The sequence below is a fragment of the Eumetopias jubatus genome, unplaced genomic scaffold, assembly GCF_037043125.1.
Source record: "Eumetopias jubatus isolate StellerSeaLion01/CBP00866 unplaced genomic scaffold, mEumJub1_p1.0 scaffold_4, whole genome shotgun sequence".
Taxonomy (NCBI): Eukaryota; Metazoa; Chordata; class Mammalia; order Carnivora; family Otariidae; genus Eumetopias; species Eumetopias jubatus.
This window is the reverse complement of record NW_028274810.1, coordinates 72,073,787-72,091,999: the sequence shown is the minus strand read 5'-3', so window position 1 is coordinate 72,091,999 and position 18,213 is coordinate 72,073,787. Positions and strand designations below refer to the sequence as shown.

The window sequence follows — 18,213 nt, the reverse complement described above, 5'->3', positions numbered from 1 at the left end:
ATACCAGTAATGATAACTAGTCATCACTACCAGTGAGGACTGTGTGCCAGGCACTGTTTTAAGCTCTTTAATTATGTCATACAGTCCTCAGAACAATTCTGAAAAGTAGGTACTATTATAATCCCCAGTTTGCAGATGAGGAAACTGAGGCACAGAGCAATTGAATAACCCGCCCAAAGTCTCAGAGACAATAAGTGGGAAAGTTGTGGGTCACACCCAGATAATCTGACCCCTGCACCCAAATCCTCACCACCAAACTGTCCTATCTCTCCAGTATTACAAAAATAAGACTTTTAAAATTTTTACCCCTTTTGAGAAACAGTCAAAAACCTGAGGATGGACAATATTATTATTACCATAAAACATAATTATGTTTTCTTAGCTTCATGCTCTTCTCAGGGTCATGCAAATACTATAAGATCTCATTTTTAAAACTACACCTTTTGCCCCATAGAACCTTGTGCCTTTACTTTCCGCTTCTGAGCTAATCCATATCAGCAGGAGTTTCAGCCTTTCCGGCTGTGTAAGAGGCCACCCATCCCGTGTGACTTCATTGAACAACAGTCACAAGGCTCTGATGCTAAAGGATAGTTTAACATAAAAATCAGCTGAATATTTTTTTTTAAGATTTTATTTATTTGACAGAGACAGAGACAGTGAGAGAGGGAACACAGGCAGGGGGAGTGGGAGAGGGAGAAGCAGGCTTCCTGCTGAGCAGGGAGCCTGATGCGGGGCTCGATCCCAGGAAACCTGAGATCATGACCAGAGCCGAAGGCAGACACTTAACGACTGAGCCACCCAGGCGCCCCCAAAATCTGAATATTCTTAAAAGATAGGTTATTTCTCCAAAATTATATACTTCAACTGCCACATTTTATTCACTCTTCCTAAGTTTTATTAAACAGTCTCCCGTAGTTTGTTTGTTTGTTTGTTTGTTTGTTTGTTTTCAAATAGAAAGTCCTTGGGGAACACTCCTTTCTAATGGCCCAGTTTGCCTGGCCCTCAAAACCTCCGTGTCCGCCCTGACCTGGCACTGTCTCCCCTCAGGCGCCCGACGCAGTAGTCAGTGCCCCACTCAGGTGCCCGCACATGGGTTGGTTGGACTCCGGGAGAGCAGACACCCGTGGAAGACACTACAGTAATTCTTAATTAAGCAGTACATATACCACCAAGAGCACCTAACATTAATTACTTCATCGACTGGCTTTTTTAAAAGAAGTAGTATGTAAAATATGCTTTTTATGTTTCAACAGTGGGCTTTGAACAGGATGTAGGTGAAAGAGGTGGTGAGATGTACAGGAATCAAAGATAGAATGTGGCTGGTCGGGAAAATCCTTGACACTGGTCTCTCTTTCTTATAACAGCAACTTGCCAAACGTATTCACACTCTCACCCGGGGAAAGGAAGCAAACCTGTCTGGACGCTCACTGAAGCACACTTCTCACATGTGGCCAGTAGGTGGCAGTTTCGCGTGGAAGTGAAGACCAAGAACTGGAACGTGGGTTTCCCAAGGCTCTAGGAGCAAAAAATTATAAAACAAACTTCCTCAGTGCCGAGTGCCTTAGAAATAGTTGCGTGCTGGGGCGCCTCGATGGCGCAGTTAAGGGACCGACTCTTGGTATTGGCGCAGGTGGTGATCTCAGGGCCCTGATCTCAGGGGGTGAGATCAAGCCCCGTCCCCAGCCCCGAGTGGGCTTAAGACTCTCTCTCCCTCAGCCCCTCCCCCCAATAAATAAATAAATCGAAGGAAGGAAGGAAGGGGAAGCGAGGGAGGGAGGAAGGAAGGAAGGAGGGGAGGGAGGGAGGGAGGAAGGAAGGAAGGAAAGAAAGAAAATAGTCGCATGCCACAGTTCCCAGGTGCAATGCCATTTCTAAGGTTCCGTCTGTCCAAAGAATACTGAGCCCACCACTGCGACTCTGTCTCCTATTCGTTGTGATTCGCTGGGCAAGTTATTTGTTCAGGGTTTCTTCAGCTATCAGACAGGTGATCAAGGGACTTTCTTCCCGGACTGACAGGCTGTGGGTTCTGTGGTTCCCCTTTGGATTAGAGGAATCCCTTCTTCTGCACTGAAGTTTCCATGAGTGTCAGTGCGCCACCCTTTGCATCTGTTTTGTCTACTGCTGTTCCAGTCAGCACAAAGCACTGTGGCTGACACGGACCCGACCAGTTTGTCAAATGAAAGCTTAGGCCCCATAGAACTGCTTCTCAGCCTCAACGGGTGTGACCTCCCCATGGCTCTAACCCTCCTGATCACACTCTCCTCCCTGAATACTCTGATCTCTTCCTTCCCTGACCTGAACTCTCCTAGTTTCCTCCTCTCTCTCTGGAAACTGTTGCTCAGTCCTTTGTACCTTCCCATCCCTCCACCAGTCCCTTAGTGCAGGTTTCTTTTTCTCTCAGGATTCAATCCCAGGTCCCCTGCTCTTCTCTTTCCTTTCTGTCTGTGGTACCTTATCTACTCCCACGGTTTTAATGACCGCCTATAGTGATAGAAACACGAATGGCTAGCCTTTATAAGGTGTCTCCTCCACGTTAGGTACTGCTCCAGCTCCCTACTCGTTAGTCCTCACGACAAGCTGATAAAGGTGGCACAATTATTATTCCCGTTTTGTGACAGTCAGGCAGAGCAGCTGAGTGACCTCTCTCCAGCTCACACTGCTTTCCTGAGCTCCATCCCAATTTTTCCGTTGGCCTTCTGAACATCTCCCCTCGGGTGTCCCTGACCATGTTCAGAACTGGACTCCTGAGATTCCAGCTCGAAGGTCCCAATCTCAGTGAAAAGCCCCCAAGGCTGGAAATGTAGGTCATTGCCATCTCTTCTTGCTTCCCGCCTACAATCAACTTCTAACAAGACCATTCAACTCTTAACTCCTTGCTATCGTTCAAATCTCCCTTTTCTTCATTCTGTCTCCACTGCTGTTACTCATATCTCTATATTTCTCACCTCTAAACCAACCTCCGTCTCTCTAGCATGGTCCCTACACAGTCCGTCCTCCTCATCCTCCACCCAAGCCGAGGCAGCAGAGCTTAGTGGTAAAAAATATGAGCTTCGGAATCCCAACAGAGTCATTCTGCTACTTTTTAGCTGTTTGACCTTGGGTAAGCTACTCAACATTTTTGAGTCGGTTTCCTCTGAAATGAAAGACAAGAGGGGCCCCTGGGTGGCTCAGTCAGTTGAACATCCGACTCTTGATTTCAGCTCAGGTCATGATCTCAGGGTCGTGGATAGAACCCCACGTCAGGCTCCATGCTCAGTGCGGAGTCTGCTTGAGATTCTCTTTCTCCCTCTCCCTCTGCCCCTCTCCCTGCTCACCTGTGAGCATGCACGTGCACTCTCTCTAAATAAATATATATTTTTTAATCTTTGAAATGAAAGACAAGAAAAAACACCTGCCCTATGCAGTGGTTGGCACATGCAAAGTCCTCAGAAGCCAGTCCGTCTCCTGAGGCTTAGGTCTCACTCCATGACCCAACACCCTATGTCCTAGCCAGACCTCCCTGCTTGCCCGGCCACAATGGTGGCATGCACTTGCCACATTCTTCATTCCAGTCCCTCTCTTCTCCTCCATGGCTTTGTCAGCTCACGTGTCACCTTCTCCAAGAGAGCCTTCTCCTGATTCCCTGTCCCCCAGTTTCTCAACATACCCTCACACCAACCTGACTTGCTTTGTGTTCCCATGGCTCTTATAATACTACAGCATACATACCAGTTTGCTTACTGGTATCCCCCATTAAACTGTGTCATCCCTGAGGACAGGGATTGTATCTTTGTCCTCCTTGTAGCCATAGCACAGGGGTCTGGCACACAGAAGATGCTCAGTAAGTATTTTGTTAGATAAATGAATGAACCAATGAATAAATCAGTGACTGAAACCATTTAGGACAGTTGGGTGTTGTCAGCAACACAGGCTTCGGGCAAAGCTGCCAAAGACAGTAATCCCCCGTTGCCCTTTGCTTTCTGAATGCTCTGCTATGCTTCAGAACTAGCACAGTGGGTAAAGAGTTGTAACTGGCTGTGGTTCCTATGAGGACATTTGGACAGAGACTAGCCCTTTCACTTTGGGTGTAAACATGGACAGCTCTGAATTTTAAAACTCAATCAAAAATGATTCAGTGAATAAAGCTTCACTTTTCCAAGGAGTTCCGAGTGTTGCAGACACACTAGCAATGAAGGCTTAAGTGTTCAGGGTAAAGTGAGTAGGCAAAAGCAGATATTTATCTCCTGGAGAACTTGGTCCTACGTGGGCAGAGAATATGTTTTGTGGTCAGGGAAATTTCATAAAAATATTTTCATTCATTCTTTCCACCCTGAGTATTCTCTGAGTCATTTCTTGCTGTAGGGAGAACTCTCTTAGGCACAGGCAAGGGTTTTTTGCAGGCGTCCTGGCACTCAGGTGCCGTCAGCTTATTGTGCCTGGGAAAGAGCCCAACTACTAAGGGAGGCAAGCTGTGCGGCAGCTGACTGGGCCCAGCAGAGTTGGGCGCGAGGGTGGGCCAAGCACGCTAATTCAAAACCCCACTAATTCAAAAAGAAGGAAGAAGTTTCATAACCAAACAATAAGAGAACAAGTGAGAAACACTTGGGGGTTTCACACACCGGCCAAGCGGCCTGAGGCATCCCAGGCTGCATTTTTGTCCAAGGGGGAGAATGTTTGGGGGACACCGGGGGGGGTGGTCAGTGTGCTGGTCCCTCTCCCTCTGTGATCCCAAGTTAGAACCACATCTGAGCAACAGGAGGCTGGAGTGGGGGGCCACTGGGATTGGGAGGGCAGGAAACCCTGGAAGGAAGAGGAAGCCCAGAAGCCAGCAGCAGCTGGACAGTCCTAGGAAGTGTTTCTGAATGAAGCAGCGGTTTCTGAATCAGGTTGGTCCAGAGAGAAAAAGGGAGGCCGAACAAGGCCCAACCCCAGAATACTAAGCGCTAGAAGGGGTAGCAGGGATGTCCTTAAGAGTCCTTCTGCCAGAGAGTAAATGATTAGGAAAAACAGGCCGAGACAAGACTGGCTTTGTGTGGGGCTTCGGGACGGGGCCTCTGTATGCTCCATGGCTCTGCGGTGTGGGTGGATGGGAGGGCCCCCCAGGACTTGAGACAAGGGCAACTTGTCTCAAGGGGGAGGCCTTACTGGTACCTTTCCTTAGACCAACTCACAGCCCAAACTGGTTCTCCTTCCTGCCAAAGAACACTCTGAGTCCTGGGGTGGAGATGTGGGCACCCCTCCTTCTGGGAGGGTTGGGAGCTGAGGGCACTCGGCACCAGGCAGGAGAACCGTGTATGGCGCATGAGACCCAGGAAGGGACTGCTGGCTGCCTCCCCAGCCTCTGCCTCCGGGTAAACAGGCCGCTGCGCGGCTGGTGACTGTCAGTGACAGTCTTCTGACAAGATTATAAATCACCAGCCCATGTTCATGGTTAGGCACCATATGCGTGTGTGTGGTTAGCAAGTAAAGCTGCCAGGAGCTGCCCGCGGCCTCCTGTAGACCGCCGCCCTGCGTGCGCTGCAGACCCGTGCGGTCCCTGCCACTGGCCACCTCTGCCCCCCGGCTCCCACGGTGCAGACGGGGCGGCGGCCCCTGCGCCCGTCTGCCCGCCCGCCGTCTCTGACAGGAGCGTTCAGGCGTGCGCCTCGGTTCTGGGCCCAGCCGGCCACCCGGGGCGGAAGGGCGGCGCTGTGGCGGCCGTGGCTCTCCAGCCTGCCAAGACGCAGAGCCGGGGCCGCTTCCACCGCTCAGGGTGGGCGAGGGCGGCAGTGGGCAGCGCGGGGCCGCTCCTGCGGGCCTCCCCACCGGGCTGGCGGTCTCCAAGCACGGTCCTGGGCTGCCGTTACCCGCGCACGGGAAGACAGGCTCCAGTCGATTGTTTCCAGTCGATTTATGGACTGGACTGGTTTGAGGCTCTGGGGAGGCCGAGCTGCCTCAGATACACGTTCACTGGAGTGCACGGTAGTGGAGAGACTATGACTGGATGACGGCGGTGCTCCATGGTGACAAAAGGGGGCTGTAGGGCCAGAGACACAGGACGTCTACTCCTCAGTGGTTCAGACTGGAGGCAGAGGGACTCAGTGGTCCAGAGTGGAGGCAGAGGGAGAACAGGTCAGACAAAGCTACTTGAAAGCTAATTTCTGAGGTGAGTCTAGAAGAATAAGTAACAAGAGGCAGGTGAAGAAGACTCTTCTTCCTGATAATGGTAGGCTAGAAAATTTGGATCAATCCCCCCTTCTGGAGGGATTGATGTTGAGTTGTTTTTTCTCACAACACTTCTGATACCAAATGGGGGGAGGGCGTTTCCACACAAAGCAATTGTCCAATTCTCCAAGGACATCAGTTGGGTACGCTATAATTCAATTCAATTCTGACACTACCCAGAGTTAGCTTCAGACTCCACAGGTTTAAGGGCTCAGCACCTCAAGAATGCCTTTACTTCAAATGCCAGTTGTATTAGGTTCCCATGTTATTCATACTTCTGTCCAACTTGGCTACAAAGCCGGGGGGTTCATGCAACCCTTCCTCCCTTTCAAGTTCAGTCATTTGCTAGAACAACTCACAAAACTCAGGAAAGCATTTTGCTTACTATTAACAGTTTAGTTGTAAAGGATACAGATCAGGAACAGGAAAATGGAAGAGATGTATAGGGCAAGGTATGGATTGGGGGACTGCTCCAGGCACACCACTCTCCCACACTTCAGTGTGTTCACCAATCCAGAAGTTTTCTGAACCTATCACTTCAGGGGTTTTATGAAGTTTCACTATGTAGGCATGGTTATTGGTGATTGATGAGCAAATCATTGGCTGTTGGCTATTGTACAACCACCTGTGTGGTCCAGGAAACCTCAAGTCTTGAACTTGGACAAAAGTGGTTCAGAACTGTTAGTGCCCAGGCGGCTGAAAGAAGAAAGGAAAGTGCTCTCTGGAAGAAAGTATCTGCATCCTAGCTCTGAAGTTTTTTCCTACAATTAATTTTGCAAATATACGACCAACCCAGGGACACCTGGGTGGCTCAGTCAATTGAGCATCTCCCTTCGGCTCAGGTCATGATCCCAGGGTCCTGGGATCGAGTCCCACATCAGGCTCCTTGCTCGGCAGGGAGTCTGCTTCTCCCTCTCCCTCTGCTGCTCCCCCTGCTCATTTTCTCTCTTCCTCTCTCTCTCTGTCAAATAAATAAATAAAATCTTAAAAAAAAAAAATACAGGGGCGCCTGAGTGGCTCAGTCGTTAAGCATCTGCCTTCGGCTCAGGTCATGATCCCAGGGTCCTGGGATCGAGCCCCACATTGGGCTCCCTACTCAGTGGGGAGTCCGCTTCTCCCTCTCCCACTCCCCCTGCTTGTGTTCCCTCTCTCGCTGTGTCTCTCTCTGTCAAATAAATAAATAAAATCTTTAAAAAAAATTCAATAGCTAAAAGTAATTCCTCAGTGTACACATTTAACAGTAGAGTAGACACAGGTGAAGAGAAAATTAGTCACCTGGAAGAGGGGAAGAAAAGTAAGGGTAAGAGTGAGACTATCTAATAGAGGCAAAGAGAAAAAAGAAAGACTAGGGCAGCACCATTAAGGAGACAATGGTGGAGAGTTGTCAAGAAGTGATGAAAGACACCAACCCACAATAAAGTCTAAAAAGGTTAAATCAAAATAAATCCACACAAAATGACTCAAGTATATACTGTCTCCAAGAAATTCACTTCAAATAAAAGAATATAGGCAGGTCAAAATAAAAAGAAAAAGATATTTCATGAAAGTACTAATGAAAGGAAAATAGGAGTAGCTCTGTTAATATCACACAAAGTAGGGGCACCTGGGTGGCTCAGTCAGTTAAGCATCTGATTTTGGCTCAGGCCGTGATCTCAGGGTCGTGGGATCGAGTCCCACATGGGGCTCCCTGCTCAGCAGGGAGTCTGCTTCTCCCTCTCTCTCCGCTGCTCCCCCTGCTTGTGCTCTCTCTCTCATCTCTCCCTCTCAAATAAATGAAATTTAAAAAAATAATAAAGAAAAAGAAAAGAAAAATCAGCAAGTATATAGAACTCAACATCATCAACCAGCAGGGCATAACTGACATTTATAGAACACAATTCTATATTTCTAGAAAACAGAAGGGAAGGAAATAATTCCTAATTAATTTTATGAGGCTAGTGGGGTGCCTGGGTGGCTCAGTCAGTTAAGCATCTGCCTTTGGCTCAAGTCGTGATCCCGTGGTCCTGGGATCAAGTCCCACATTGGCCTCCCTGGTCAGTGGGAGCCTGTTTCTCCCTCTGACCCTCCCCCGCTCATGCTCTCTCTCTCTCTATCTCATTCTCTCTCTCAAATAAATAAAATCTTAAAAAAAAAAGAACTTCCCCAACTTAATTAAAAAAAAAAAAGCATCTACCAAAAACCTACAGCTAACATTATACTTAATAGTGAAACACTGAAGATGCCCGGGTGGCTCAGTCGTTAAGCATCTGCCTTCGGCTCAGGTCATGATCCCAGGGTCCTGGGATCGAGCCCCGCATCGGGCTCCCTGCTCAGCGGGAAGCCTGCCTCTCCCTCTCCCACTCCCCCTGCTTGTGTTCCCTCTCTCTCTGTCTCTCTCTCTGTCAAATAAATAAAATCTTTAAAAAAGAAATAGTGAAACATTGAATGCTTTGCTCCTGAGTTCAGGAACAAAGCAAGAATGTCTACTGAAGGATTAGTACTAGCAAAAGAAAAATGATCCTAGGAGACAATTCTCTACAGGTCTATCACATTTCTGCATATCTTTTAAGTGAAATAACAACTGCTCATTGTCCCAAACTATCTTTTCAAGGATGTTGATGAGCAAACAGCTTTGGAAAATATATTTCCCCCTTTAGAGCAAAAGGCAGGCATGCTTACTGACTGTAACATTCAGGTCTTCTAAGTGTTTCTCACTGTAGTGCACACCACTGCACAAGCAGGCATCCAAGTGTGTTACCCCCATGGGACTTGGGGGCAAAGGGATTCCATGCAGAAAGAGAAAAGCCACATAATCAATATGAAGAATATAAAAGAAGACATCACTAAAGATGCTACACTCATTAAAATGATAAAAAGATGAGATAATGAATTTTTTTAATGTTTGAAAATGTAGATGAAAACTGCTAGAAATTATAACCTACCAAAATGGACTTATGAAGAAAGAGAAAATCCAAATAGTCCTCTAACCATTAAAGAAAATGAATCAGTAATTTTTTTCCCATAAAGTCAGCTTAGAGAATTCTATCAAACATTCAAGATAGGGTCACCTCGGTGGCTCAGTCGGTTAAGCGTCAGCCTCCAGCTCGGGTCATGATCCCAGGGTCCTGGGATGGAGCCCCGCATCGGGCTCTCTGCTTGGCAGAGAGCCTCTTCTCCCTCTCCCTCTGCTCCCCCTGCTTGTGCTTGCTCTTTCTCTCTCTCCGTCAAATGAATAAATAAAATCTTTAAAAAAATTTTCAAGATAAAATTCTCGTCTTACTCAAACTCTTCTCAAGATTAGAAAAAGAGAATATAAACCCCAACTCATTTTCTTAGTTTAGCTTAATCTTTTTTTTAAGGTTAGCCTCATCTTAATATAAAAATCCATCAATGATACCATGCAAAAGAGAAATTATACACCAATCTTATCCGCATAGCTGCAAAAACTCTACACAAAATATTAGCAAACTGAATCTAGCAGCATATGCCAAGGATAATAAGTCATCTAATCTAGGAACGCACATATATCATCTTAATAGGAAAAAAGTTTGAAAACATTTAATGTCTGTTCAATAAGAGATATCTACAAAAAACTATAACAAATGCCATACCTAATAGATGAAACATTGGAAACTTTTCCTTTGAGCTCAGAAATAAGGCAAATTTGCAAACATTCCTCTCCACGGAAATCTTTAGTAAAAGGTGAGACATGCAATCGGAAGAGGAACCCGAGTATACTTAGGTATGTTTGCCACTCTTTCCATAACTGACTGCAGTTCTCCAAGACTGGTGTCTATTCCTGTGCCACCGTCACCCTGCTAGGAAAATTTGTGAAAGGGATTTTTAGAAAAGACATTTGTTGATCCAAGGAAACAGGGAAATGTGCAGTTTTAAACAAAAATGTAGTACTGGGGTGGCAGCCATAGATATGCAAATGAGCCCTCTGGGTGAGATGGTAGGGTTGGCCCACAGGAGTGCAGGGTGCGCACCTGCCCCACCCACTGCTGGGGTGGAGGGGACCCAAAACATTTTTTAAAGGGCACCCGGGAGGGTCACCTGGTTAAGCATCGACTCGGTTTCGCCTGGGATCAGGATCTCATGGGTTGTGGGATCCAGCTGCCTCAGGTTCTTGGCCCACTGAGGAGTCAGCTTGAAAGTTGCTCTCGCTCTGGCCGCCCCCCCCTTCATGCAAGCGCTCTAAACAAGTTGTTTTCTTAGGAAAAATTACCACAATAGAACAATGCTTACTAACTTAAAAAAAGAAAAAGAAAAAAGGCACTTTATAAGATGTTGCCCAACCAATCCCAAACAGCAGTGTTGTTTTTTACTTATTTATCTGACAAATAGAGAAACAGCAAAAAGAGGAAACACAAACAGAGGAAGTGAGAGAGGAAGAAGCAGGCTTCCCCCCAAGCAGTGAGCCTGATATGGGTGTCCTGCCCCAGGACTCTGGGCAGACACTTAACGACTGAGTCACCTAGATACCCCAACAGCAGTGTTGTTTAACAACCAAATCACGAACCTAAGAATCTGTCCTTGCTAGGAAACATTTAGCCTTACTTGAATAAGGCCTCCAAAAATTGTACTACCAATTCTCTAGTGCTTCTTCCTGCAAAAATACATGTTTGGCACCTACATCAAAGACCCTATTAAGATGAGAAAAAACAATACATATGTTGCCCCTGTGCCCCTGGTCCCGGATACTGGCTGATCCCCCTACGCTTCCGGTGCCTTTGCACCTACCAGCAAACGCTTTTCTTCCATGACTGAGAATTATCTCAAGCATATCCTTACTGGGCAAAGCTTTCCTGACAAGGATATAAAAGGTTAATTTTCATGATTCAAAGAGATATTCCTGGTATTAGTTCCCATGTGTCTATCGAAGTCTCAGCTCCCCTACCAGTCGAGTGGAGGTAGCAAGCACGTGTGTTTAAAATAACACTTACCAGTGTTCCATCACATGACCAACTCACCCTGCCCCCATCCAGCTCTGCCTCTATACGATTCCCTTCTAAGAATGTTTCTTCTCCCTTTTCCCCATCTTCCCCAGCACCCCCACAGCTTGACCCCCTTTGTAGTGCTATACTGTGCACCTGGCGCATCAGACATGTAGTGCAGGCTTGTGCGAAGGCTGAGGGGATGCCAGAACGACTGGAAAGTACCTCTAAAAAAAAAAAACCCTCAATAAATTCTAGTTCTTTCCTCATTTGTAACCCAATCTTTCCTTTTGCTCCCCCCCCCAAGACGTTAGCCAAATCACTTTGCCCCATGCCTCTCTCTGCAAAGTGAAATGGGCTAACAGTTACAGTGTCATTGCAAAGCAAACCTCTTTTGGTTATGGTGAGCTTCGAGGGGATGCTGTGTGGAAAGCCTAGGCAAAGGGCTCCATAAATGGTTTGTCAAAAACTACCGCAGTCTACCTTGCTTCCACCCTTCTCACTTGCTGCCACACATCCTCCATCCACTCGCTGTCTCCCTCTCACCCCACCCCTGGGGGGCTTTGCCCATCCTTTCTCCCTTTGAAGACCTAGCCCCTCCCACCTCCGTGACACCCCGATTCCCGGATTCCTCCAAGCCGAAGGTGGCCCCACCTCGGTGGGGCCTCCAGCTCTGACAGCCTCAAAGGCTCACCATCCAACCTTTCCTCCTCCCTCTATGGCAAATTCTGTGAGGGCTGAGTGTGGGGGATGAGGCTTGGCCCCCTCCTCCTCCTCTTTAGCCCCAGATCCAGCCGGACTGAGGTGTTGCCTGCCCAGCTTCCCCCACACATAGCTTGCATGGTGCTGGCCAGTAAAAGGTGCTAGGAAAGGAGCAGGAAGGGGATGGGGGTAAAGGGAAGCGACTTGGTTCAAGGGAGTCTTTGCTTGCTTGGTGGGGATGGAGGGTTTTGGAGCGTCAGGCCTCCCCAGCGCCTCTGCCTTTCCCCAGCCATCGAGCTGATCAAGGACCTGGTCAACTATGACGTGTGCCAGGCGCTGCTCAAGGGCCTCGTGGAGCTGCTGATACCGTCCGTCAAGGAGACCAGCAAACTGCAACCCAAGATCCTCAACGGTAGGGAGCCGCTCGGACTGGGGCTGCGGGGCGGGGGCTGGCCTTGGGAAGCCGGGCCTCCAACCTCACGGCCGCCCCCTCTGCCAGACTCCTTGGTTCCCCAGCTCACCGCCCACCTGCCGGTGTTTTTGCAGCAGGCTGCGGCGGCCAAGGCCATCGGGTAAGCGGGCGGGGGGAGTGGGGGGAATGCGGCGAGCCAGGCTGGCGCTGCCCGCGGGCCCGGGGTGGGGGGGTGCGGCTCGGGCTGCCGGGCGCCGGAGGATCCTAAGGGGTCGCCGCCGCCCGAATTTCCGGCCCAGGATCCTGGCGCGCAGCAACACGAGCATCGCCGAGGAGATGCTGCACCTGCGCGTGGTGCACAGCCTATTGGCCGCCATGGGCAACTCGGACCACAGCAACAGCCAGCGGCAGGCCAGCCTCACGCTGGAGGTGAGCGGCGGGACTGCGGGGCGGCGCGGCGGGCCCTGGGCGAGGGCACCGCAGTCACCCCGCCGCCCCCCGCGGCCGCAGTACTTCGTGCAGGTGTTCCCGGTGGTGGAGGAGCACGTGCGCAGGTCCATGGGAGAGGAGCTCTACAAGCTCTTCCTCGTAAGTGCCCCCGCCCCGCAGAGCCTGGACGGCGACCGGACGGTGCAGCCTCCACAGCGTCCCCGCCCCCCCGGGCCACACCCCCCACGCACGCTGGGCCCGGGTCCGCTGTGGGAGGGACCGCGCTGGCTCGGGCTCCTCCCCACCCCCACCCCCGCCCCGCGTCCTGCCGGTCCCTGTCCTGCGCTTCCGGTCAGCCCCGGAGCCGGCCGCATTCCTGTGCCTGGCGCCCGCCTGCAGGTCCAGACTGTCCTGGAGGCTCAGTAGGTTACCCTTGCTCCTGCCCCCAGAGCAATGCCGAGGACTTGTACATGAAAATAGATAGCATTCAGGCGGACATCTTGGCGGCCAATAAAGTCAATGTTTCCAAAGGTGAGTGGGGAGTGAGGGTGCCTGGAGCCGAGGTGCAGCGGCACCCAGACTCAGGCTCGCCTCCCCTGCCTCCAGCATTATACCTCGGTGGCGTCCCCCACAGCAACACGACCTTTTACCTTGACGCCCATGACCAGGATCAGCTGGCTTACATCACATACTTCCAGAAGGAGGATGTGGAGGGAGAGGAGTAACAGAGCCTCTGAGGCAATCCAGGAAGGCCCGGGCTGTGTTTCAGGAAGCCTAGCAGAAGGATCCTGGGGTCACGCTCACGGTGACTCCACTGGCCCAGGTGGGAGGCTGAGGGTTGGGCCTGCCAGGAGAGGAGAGGGAGAGCTGCTGGCTGGCAAGAATTCAATAAATAATCTTGCTATATGTCTGTTCTCTGTGTAGCGGGGCGGGGGAATTAAATGAGAGCTTTGTTGATGGGCTGGGGTTCCTCTGCTCATCCAGGAAAAAAGCTGGTCTGGAGGGAAGGAACATCGATATCCTGGAAGATTTAAGAGTGTAGCCTGAGGAGAGAACTTCACCTCTGCTCCCTACTGGCCCCTGCACGCTCTCCTCCAGGAGACCACACTCATCTGCTTTTTTTCCTACCTCTGGTTGCTTCCTCTCATTCTCTTTTGCTGATTAATCCTCTCAACCCAGCTTCTTTCAAGTTAGAGTAACCTGGAGCCTCTTCTCTACTTTTTCACCCTGGTGATCTCATCCAGTCTCAGAACTTTAAATGCCATTTATACGCCATTGACTCCCACATTTCTATTTCCAGTTAAATATTTCCACCTCTTTATGTCCAAAACTGGACTTCTGATCTGTGCCACCTTCCCCAGCACAACTGATGGCCACTCATCGTTTCTGCCACTCAGAACAAAATAGTGTTCTCTTGGGCGCCTGGGTGGCTCAGTTGGTTAAGCGACTGCCTTCGGCTCAGGTCATGGTCCTGGAGTCCCGGGATCTAGTCCCACATCGGGCTCCCTGCTCAGCAGGGAGTCTGCTTCTCCCTCTGACCCTCTTCCCTCTTATGCTCTCTCTCTCTATCTCATTCTCTCTCTCAAATAAATAAATAAAATCTTAAAAAAAAATAGTGTTCTCTTTAATGTCTCTCTTCAACATCTGTATCCGTTCTGTTGACTCCAAGTATATCCAGAATCCAACCATATCTCACTACCTCTGTTGGTAATACCCTAATCTGAGCCATTGTTTTTCCTGCTTTGTTTCTCCACCATTGTTTAGACTACTCTAGAGGCCTTTCTACCCCATTCTCTTTTCAATACAGCAGCCAGGGTAGTCTCTCTTTTTTTTTTTTTTTTTTAAGATTTTATTTATTTATTTGAGAGTGAGAGAGCACAAGCAAGGGGAGAGGCAGAGGGAGAAGCAGGCTCCCCGCTGAGCAGGGGGTCCCATGTGGGGCTTGATCCCAGGACCCTGGGATCATGACCTGAGCCGAAGGCAGTCGCTTAACCAACTGAGCCACCCAGGCGCCCCCATGGTAGTCCTTTTAAACTTAGATTGTGTTACTGCTCAAGACCTTGCAGGGCTCTCCATTTCAGGAACAGTAAAGCTAAAAGCCCTTCCTATGGCCTGCAGGGAAGACTGTAGACAATTTAGTCTCCTATGACCTCTGAACTGTCTCCTACTTCTCTCTTTCTCCTTCACTGGATAGCATAGCTATATGGTTCTTAGAAACTTTCACCTCAGCTATATAGCTACATGGTGAACTCCCTCACCTCCTTGCAACTCTATACAAAAGTCACCTTCTCAATGAGGGCTACGTCATTACCACTCCCTATACTCTGGTCCCCAAGCCCCTTATGCTATTTTTTCCCACAACACTTATTACTTTATTTGTGTATGGTCTGTCTCTCCACCTGTATATAAGCTCAACTAGGTCGGGGTATTTTTGTTCTTTACTAATACATCCCAAACATAGAACAGTGCCTGGCATGCACGTGTTAATGACAGAAATTGTCCATCAAATCAGAAGAAATGAGACAGACAACAGTAATTCTCCAGGTGGCCACAAGAGGGCACACCGGCCCTGATTGTTAATCTAAGGCAGTCTCAAAACGAGCTGAGAAAAGTTAACAAAATATAGTTACGCTTTAAAGGTAAGTGGGTGTTCTGTTTTAAAGAAGTGTCTGTTTTTAATCTTCAGATGGCCTTTTTTTGTAGAATGATGGTAAAAAAGTACCCCGGAAATTTTTTGAAATTTTAATAATCGGAAAATCCAAAAATCTGGAAGCCACCGGTCTAAGGTGACCATAGTTTAATAAAAACAATGGAACTTTTAGGGGCGCCTGGGTGGCTCAGATCGTTGGGCGTCTGCCTTCGGCTCGGGTCATGATCCCAGGGTCCTGGGACTGAGCCCTGCATCAGGCTCCCTGCTCAGCGGGGAGTCTTCTTCTCCCCCTCCCTCTGCTTCTCCCCCTGCCCATGCTCTCTATCTCTGTGTCTCGAATGAATTAAAAAAAAAAAAATCTTAAAAAAAAAACAATGGAACTTTTAAAATTGAATCTTAAGTATAATATAAATATGTAAATCATACACGTTACATGGAATTTATTAATACATACTTCCCCCACTTCTTACAAGTTCAAAGCTACAAAAAAGTTGAAAGAAAAATACAGTGAATAGGGCACCTAGGTGGCTCAGATGGTTGGGCGTCTGCCTTCGGCTCGGGTCACGATCCTGGGGTCCTGGGATTGAGTCCTGCATCGGGCTCCCTGCTCCTCAGGGAGCCTGCTTCTCCCTCTGCCTCTTTCTCTCTCTCTCTGTGTCTCTCATAAATAAATAAAATCTTAAAAAAGAAAAATACAGTGAATACCTGTATACCTATCACTCTTTTGCTTTCTCCCTCTCTCTCTGTTTCCTGAGCCATTGGAAAGTTTTGGTTATTGGGGCACCTGGCTGGCTCAGTCGACAGAGCATGCAACTCTTGATCTCATGGTCCTGAGTTCAAGTTCCACATTCAGAGTAGAGATTACATTTCACCACTAAATATTCACATTATGTTTCTACTAAGAATAAGGACATTCTCCTACATAATTACAGTATCATTATTTTGGTGGTCTGAGTAATGGTCCCCAAATATGTCTACATCCTATGCCTGGAACCTGTGAATAGTTACATGGTAAAAAGAATTTTGTGGGCGTAATTAAATTAAGGGTCTTGAGATGGGGAGATTATTCTGGGTTAGCCAGGTGGACCCGTGATAATCACAAGAGTCCTTATAAATAGGATCCAGAGTTAGAACTAGGAGATGACAGAAGCAGAAGAGTTGGAATGATGTGAAGGGGTCACATACAGGCAGCTTCTAGAAGCTGAAAGCAAGGAAACAGTCTCTAAAGTCTCTAGAAGGAAGGCAGCCCGGCCAACGCCTTGATTTTAGACTGCTGACCTCCAGAACTGTAAGAGAATAAATTTGTGTTAAATCACGAAGTTTGGGGACACCTGGGTGGCTCAGTCGGTTAAGCGTCTGCCTTCGGCTCAGGTCATGATCCCAGGATCCTGGGATCGAGTCCCGCATCGGGCTCCCTGCTCAGCGGGAAGCCTGCTTCTCCCTCTGCCTGACATGCCTCCCTGCTTGTGCTCTCTCTTTCTCTCTCTGACAAATAAATAAATAAATAATCTTTAAAAAAAAAGGATCACAAAGTTTGTAGTTACTTGTTACAGCAACAAAACCTATACAATTATTAATATCTAAAAGAGTGCATACTAAAATTTCCACAACTGTCCCCAAAATGTACCTTCTGTTTTCTTTCCCTTTTTTAAAAAAGATTTATTTTGGGGGCACCTGGGTGGCTTAGTCGTTAAGGGTTTGCCTATGGCTCAGGTTATGATCCCAGCATCCTGGGATCTAGCCGGTGTCAGGCTCCCTGCTCAGCGAGAAGCCTGCTTCTCCCTCTCCAGTTCCCCCTGCCTGTGTTCCCTCTTTCGCTCGCTCTCTCTGTCAAAATAAAATCTTTTAGAAAATAAAAAAATAAAAGATTTCTTTAGATTTATTTTAGAGGCCGTGCATGAGTGGGGGAGGGGCAGAGAGCAGCAGAGAAGCAGACACCCCACTGAGCACAGGGCCAGATGGGGAGCTCCATCCCAGGATCCTGAGATCAAGACCTGAACAGAAACCAAGAATAGGAGGAGGAGGCTTAACCGACTGAACCACCCGGGTACTCCCCCAAGCTTGAACTTCGAAAGTTTTATTCAGGGGCGCCCGAGTAGCTCATTCGGTTGGGTGTCTGCGTTTGGCACAGGTCGTGATCCCAGCGTCCTTGGATAAGGCCCCCCGCTGAGGCTCCTTGCTCAGCGGGGAGTCTGTTTCTCCCCCTCCCTCTGCCTGCCCCTCCCCCTGCTTGTGCTCTCTGTCAAATAAAATCTTTAAAAAAAGAAAAAGAAAAGCAGAAGTTAAAAGTTTTAGGGCGCCTGCCTTCAGCTCAGGTCATGATCCTGGAGTCTCAGTATCGAGTCGCGTCGGGCTGCCTGCTCAGCGGGGAGTCTACTTCTCCCTCTGACCCTCCCCTCGACCCTCCCCCTTCTCATGCTCTCTCTCTTTTTCTCTCTCAAATAAATATCTTTAAAAAAATAAAAGTTTTGGGCGCCTGGGTGGCTCAGTCGTTGAGCGTCTGCCTTCGGCTCCGGTCGTGATCCCAGGGTCCTGGGATCGAGGCCCACATGGGGCTCCCTGCTCGGCGGGAAGCCTGCTTCTCCCTCTGCCATGCTCCCTGCTTGTGTTCCCTCTCTCCCTGTCTCTCTGTTAAAAAATAAAAATAAAAAATCTTTAAAAAAATAAAAAATTAAATTAACCGACCCTATTTTTTAAAAAAAAAGTTTTATTCAAGGCCTCAACAAAAACACGTTACCGAATATTCTATTGATAGCAAACATCTGTTGGGCGACTGCTCTGTGCCCCATGCCAGGCGCAGGAGGCAATTTAAGTTAAGGCTTGGTGGTCTCCAACCTGTGAGCGTAGCAAATTCAAAGCCTTCGGGATGAAATGTATCAGCCACCTCTGCTAATGTACTTGAATTTCTTAAAACGGTGCCA

At 48.7% G+C, this 18,213-nt stretch overlaps 1 protein-coding gene across 2 annotated transcripts in view; it reads left to right on the top strand.

The window, feature by feature from the left end:
* ARMH1 (armadillo like helical domain containing 1) overlaps positions 1-14,237 on the top strand; it is a 49,814-nt gene extending 35,577 nt beyond the window's left edge. Inside the window, exons 8-13 of one of the 2 annotated variants that reach the window (XM_028123414.2) lie at positions 12,091-12,213; positions 12,301-12,373; positions 12,513-12,642; positions 12,724-12,801; positions 13,092-13,173; positions 13,249-14,237. In XM_028123414.2, coding sequence (XP_027979215.1) covers positions 12,091-12,213; positions 12,301-12,373; positions 12,513-12,642; positions 12,724-12,801; positions 13,092-13,173; positions 13,249-13,367 — 605 coding nt within the window. In that variant the 3' untranslated portion in view covers positions 13,368-14,237. Of the gene's footprint in view, positions 1-12,090; positions 12,214-12,300; positions 12,374-12,512; positions 12,643-12,723; positions 12,802-13,091 lie in introns of both variants that reach the window. The other variant, XM_028123413.2, reaches the window with a different exon arrangement.
* The last annotated feature ends 3,976 nt before the right edge of the window (positions 14,238-18,213 follow it).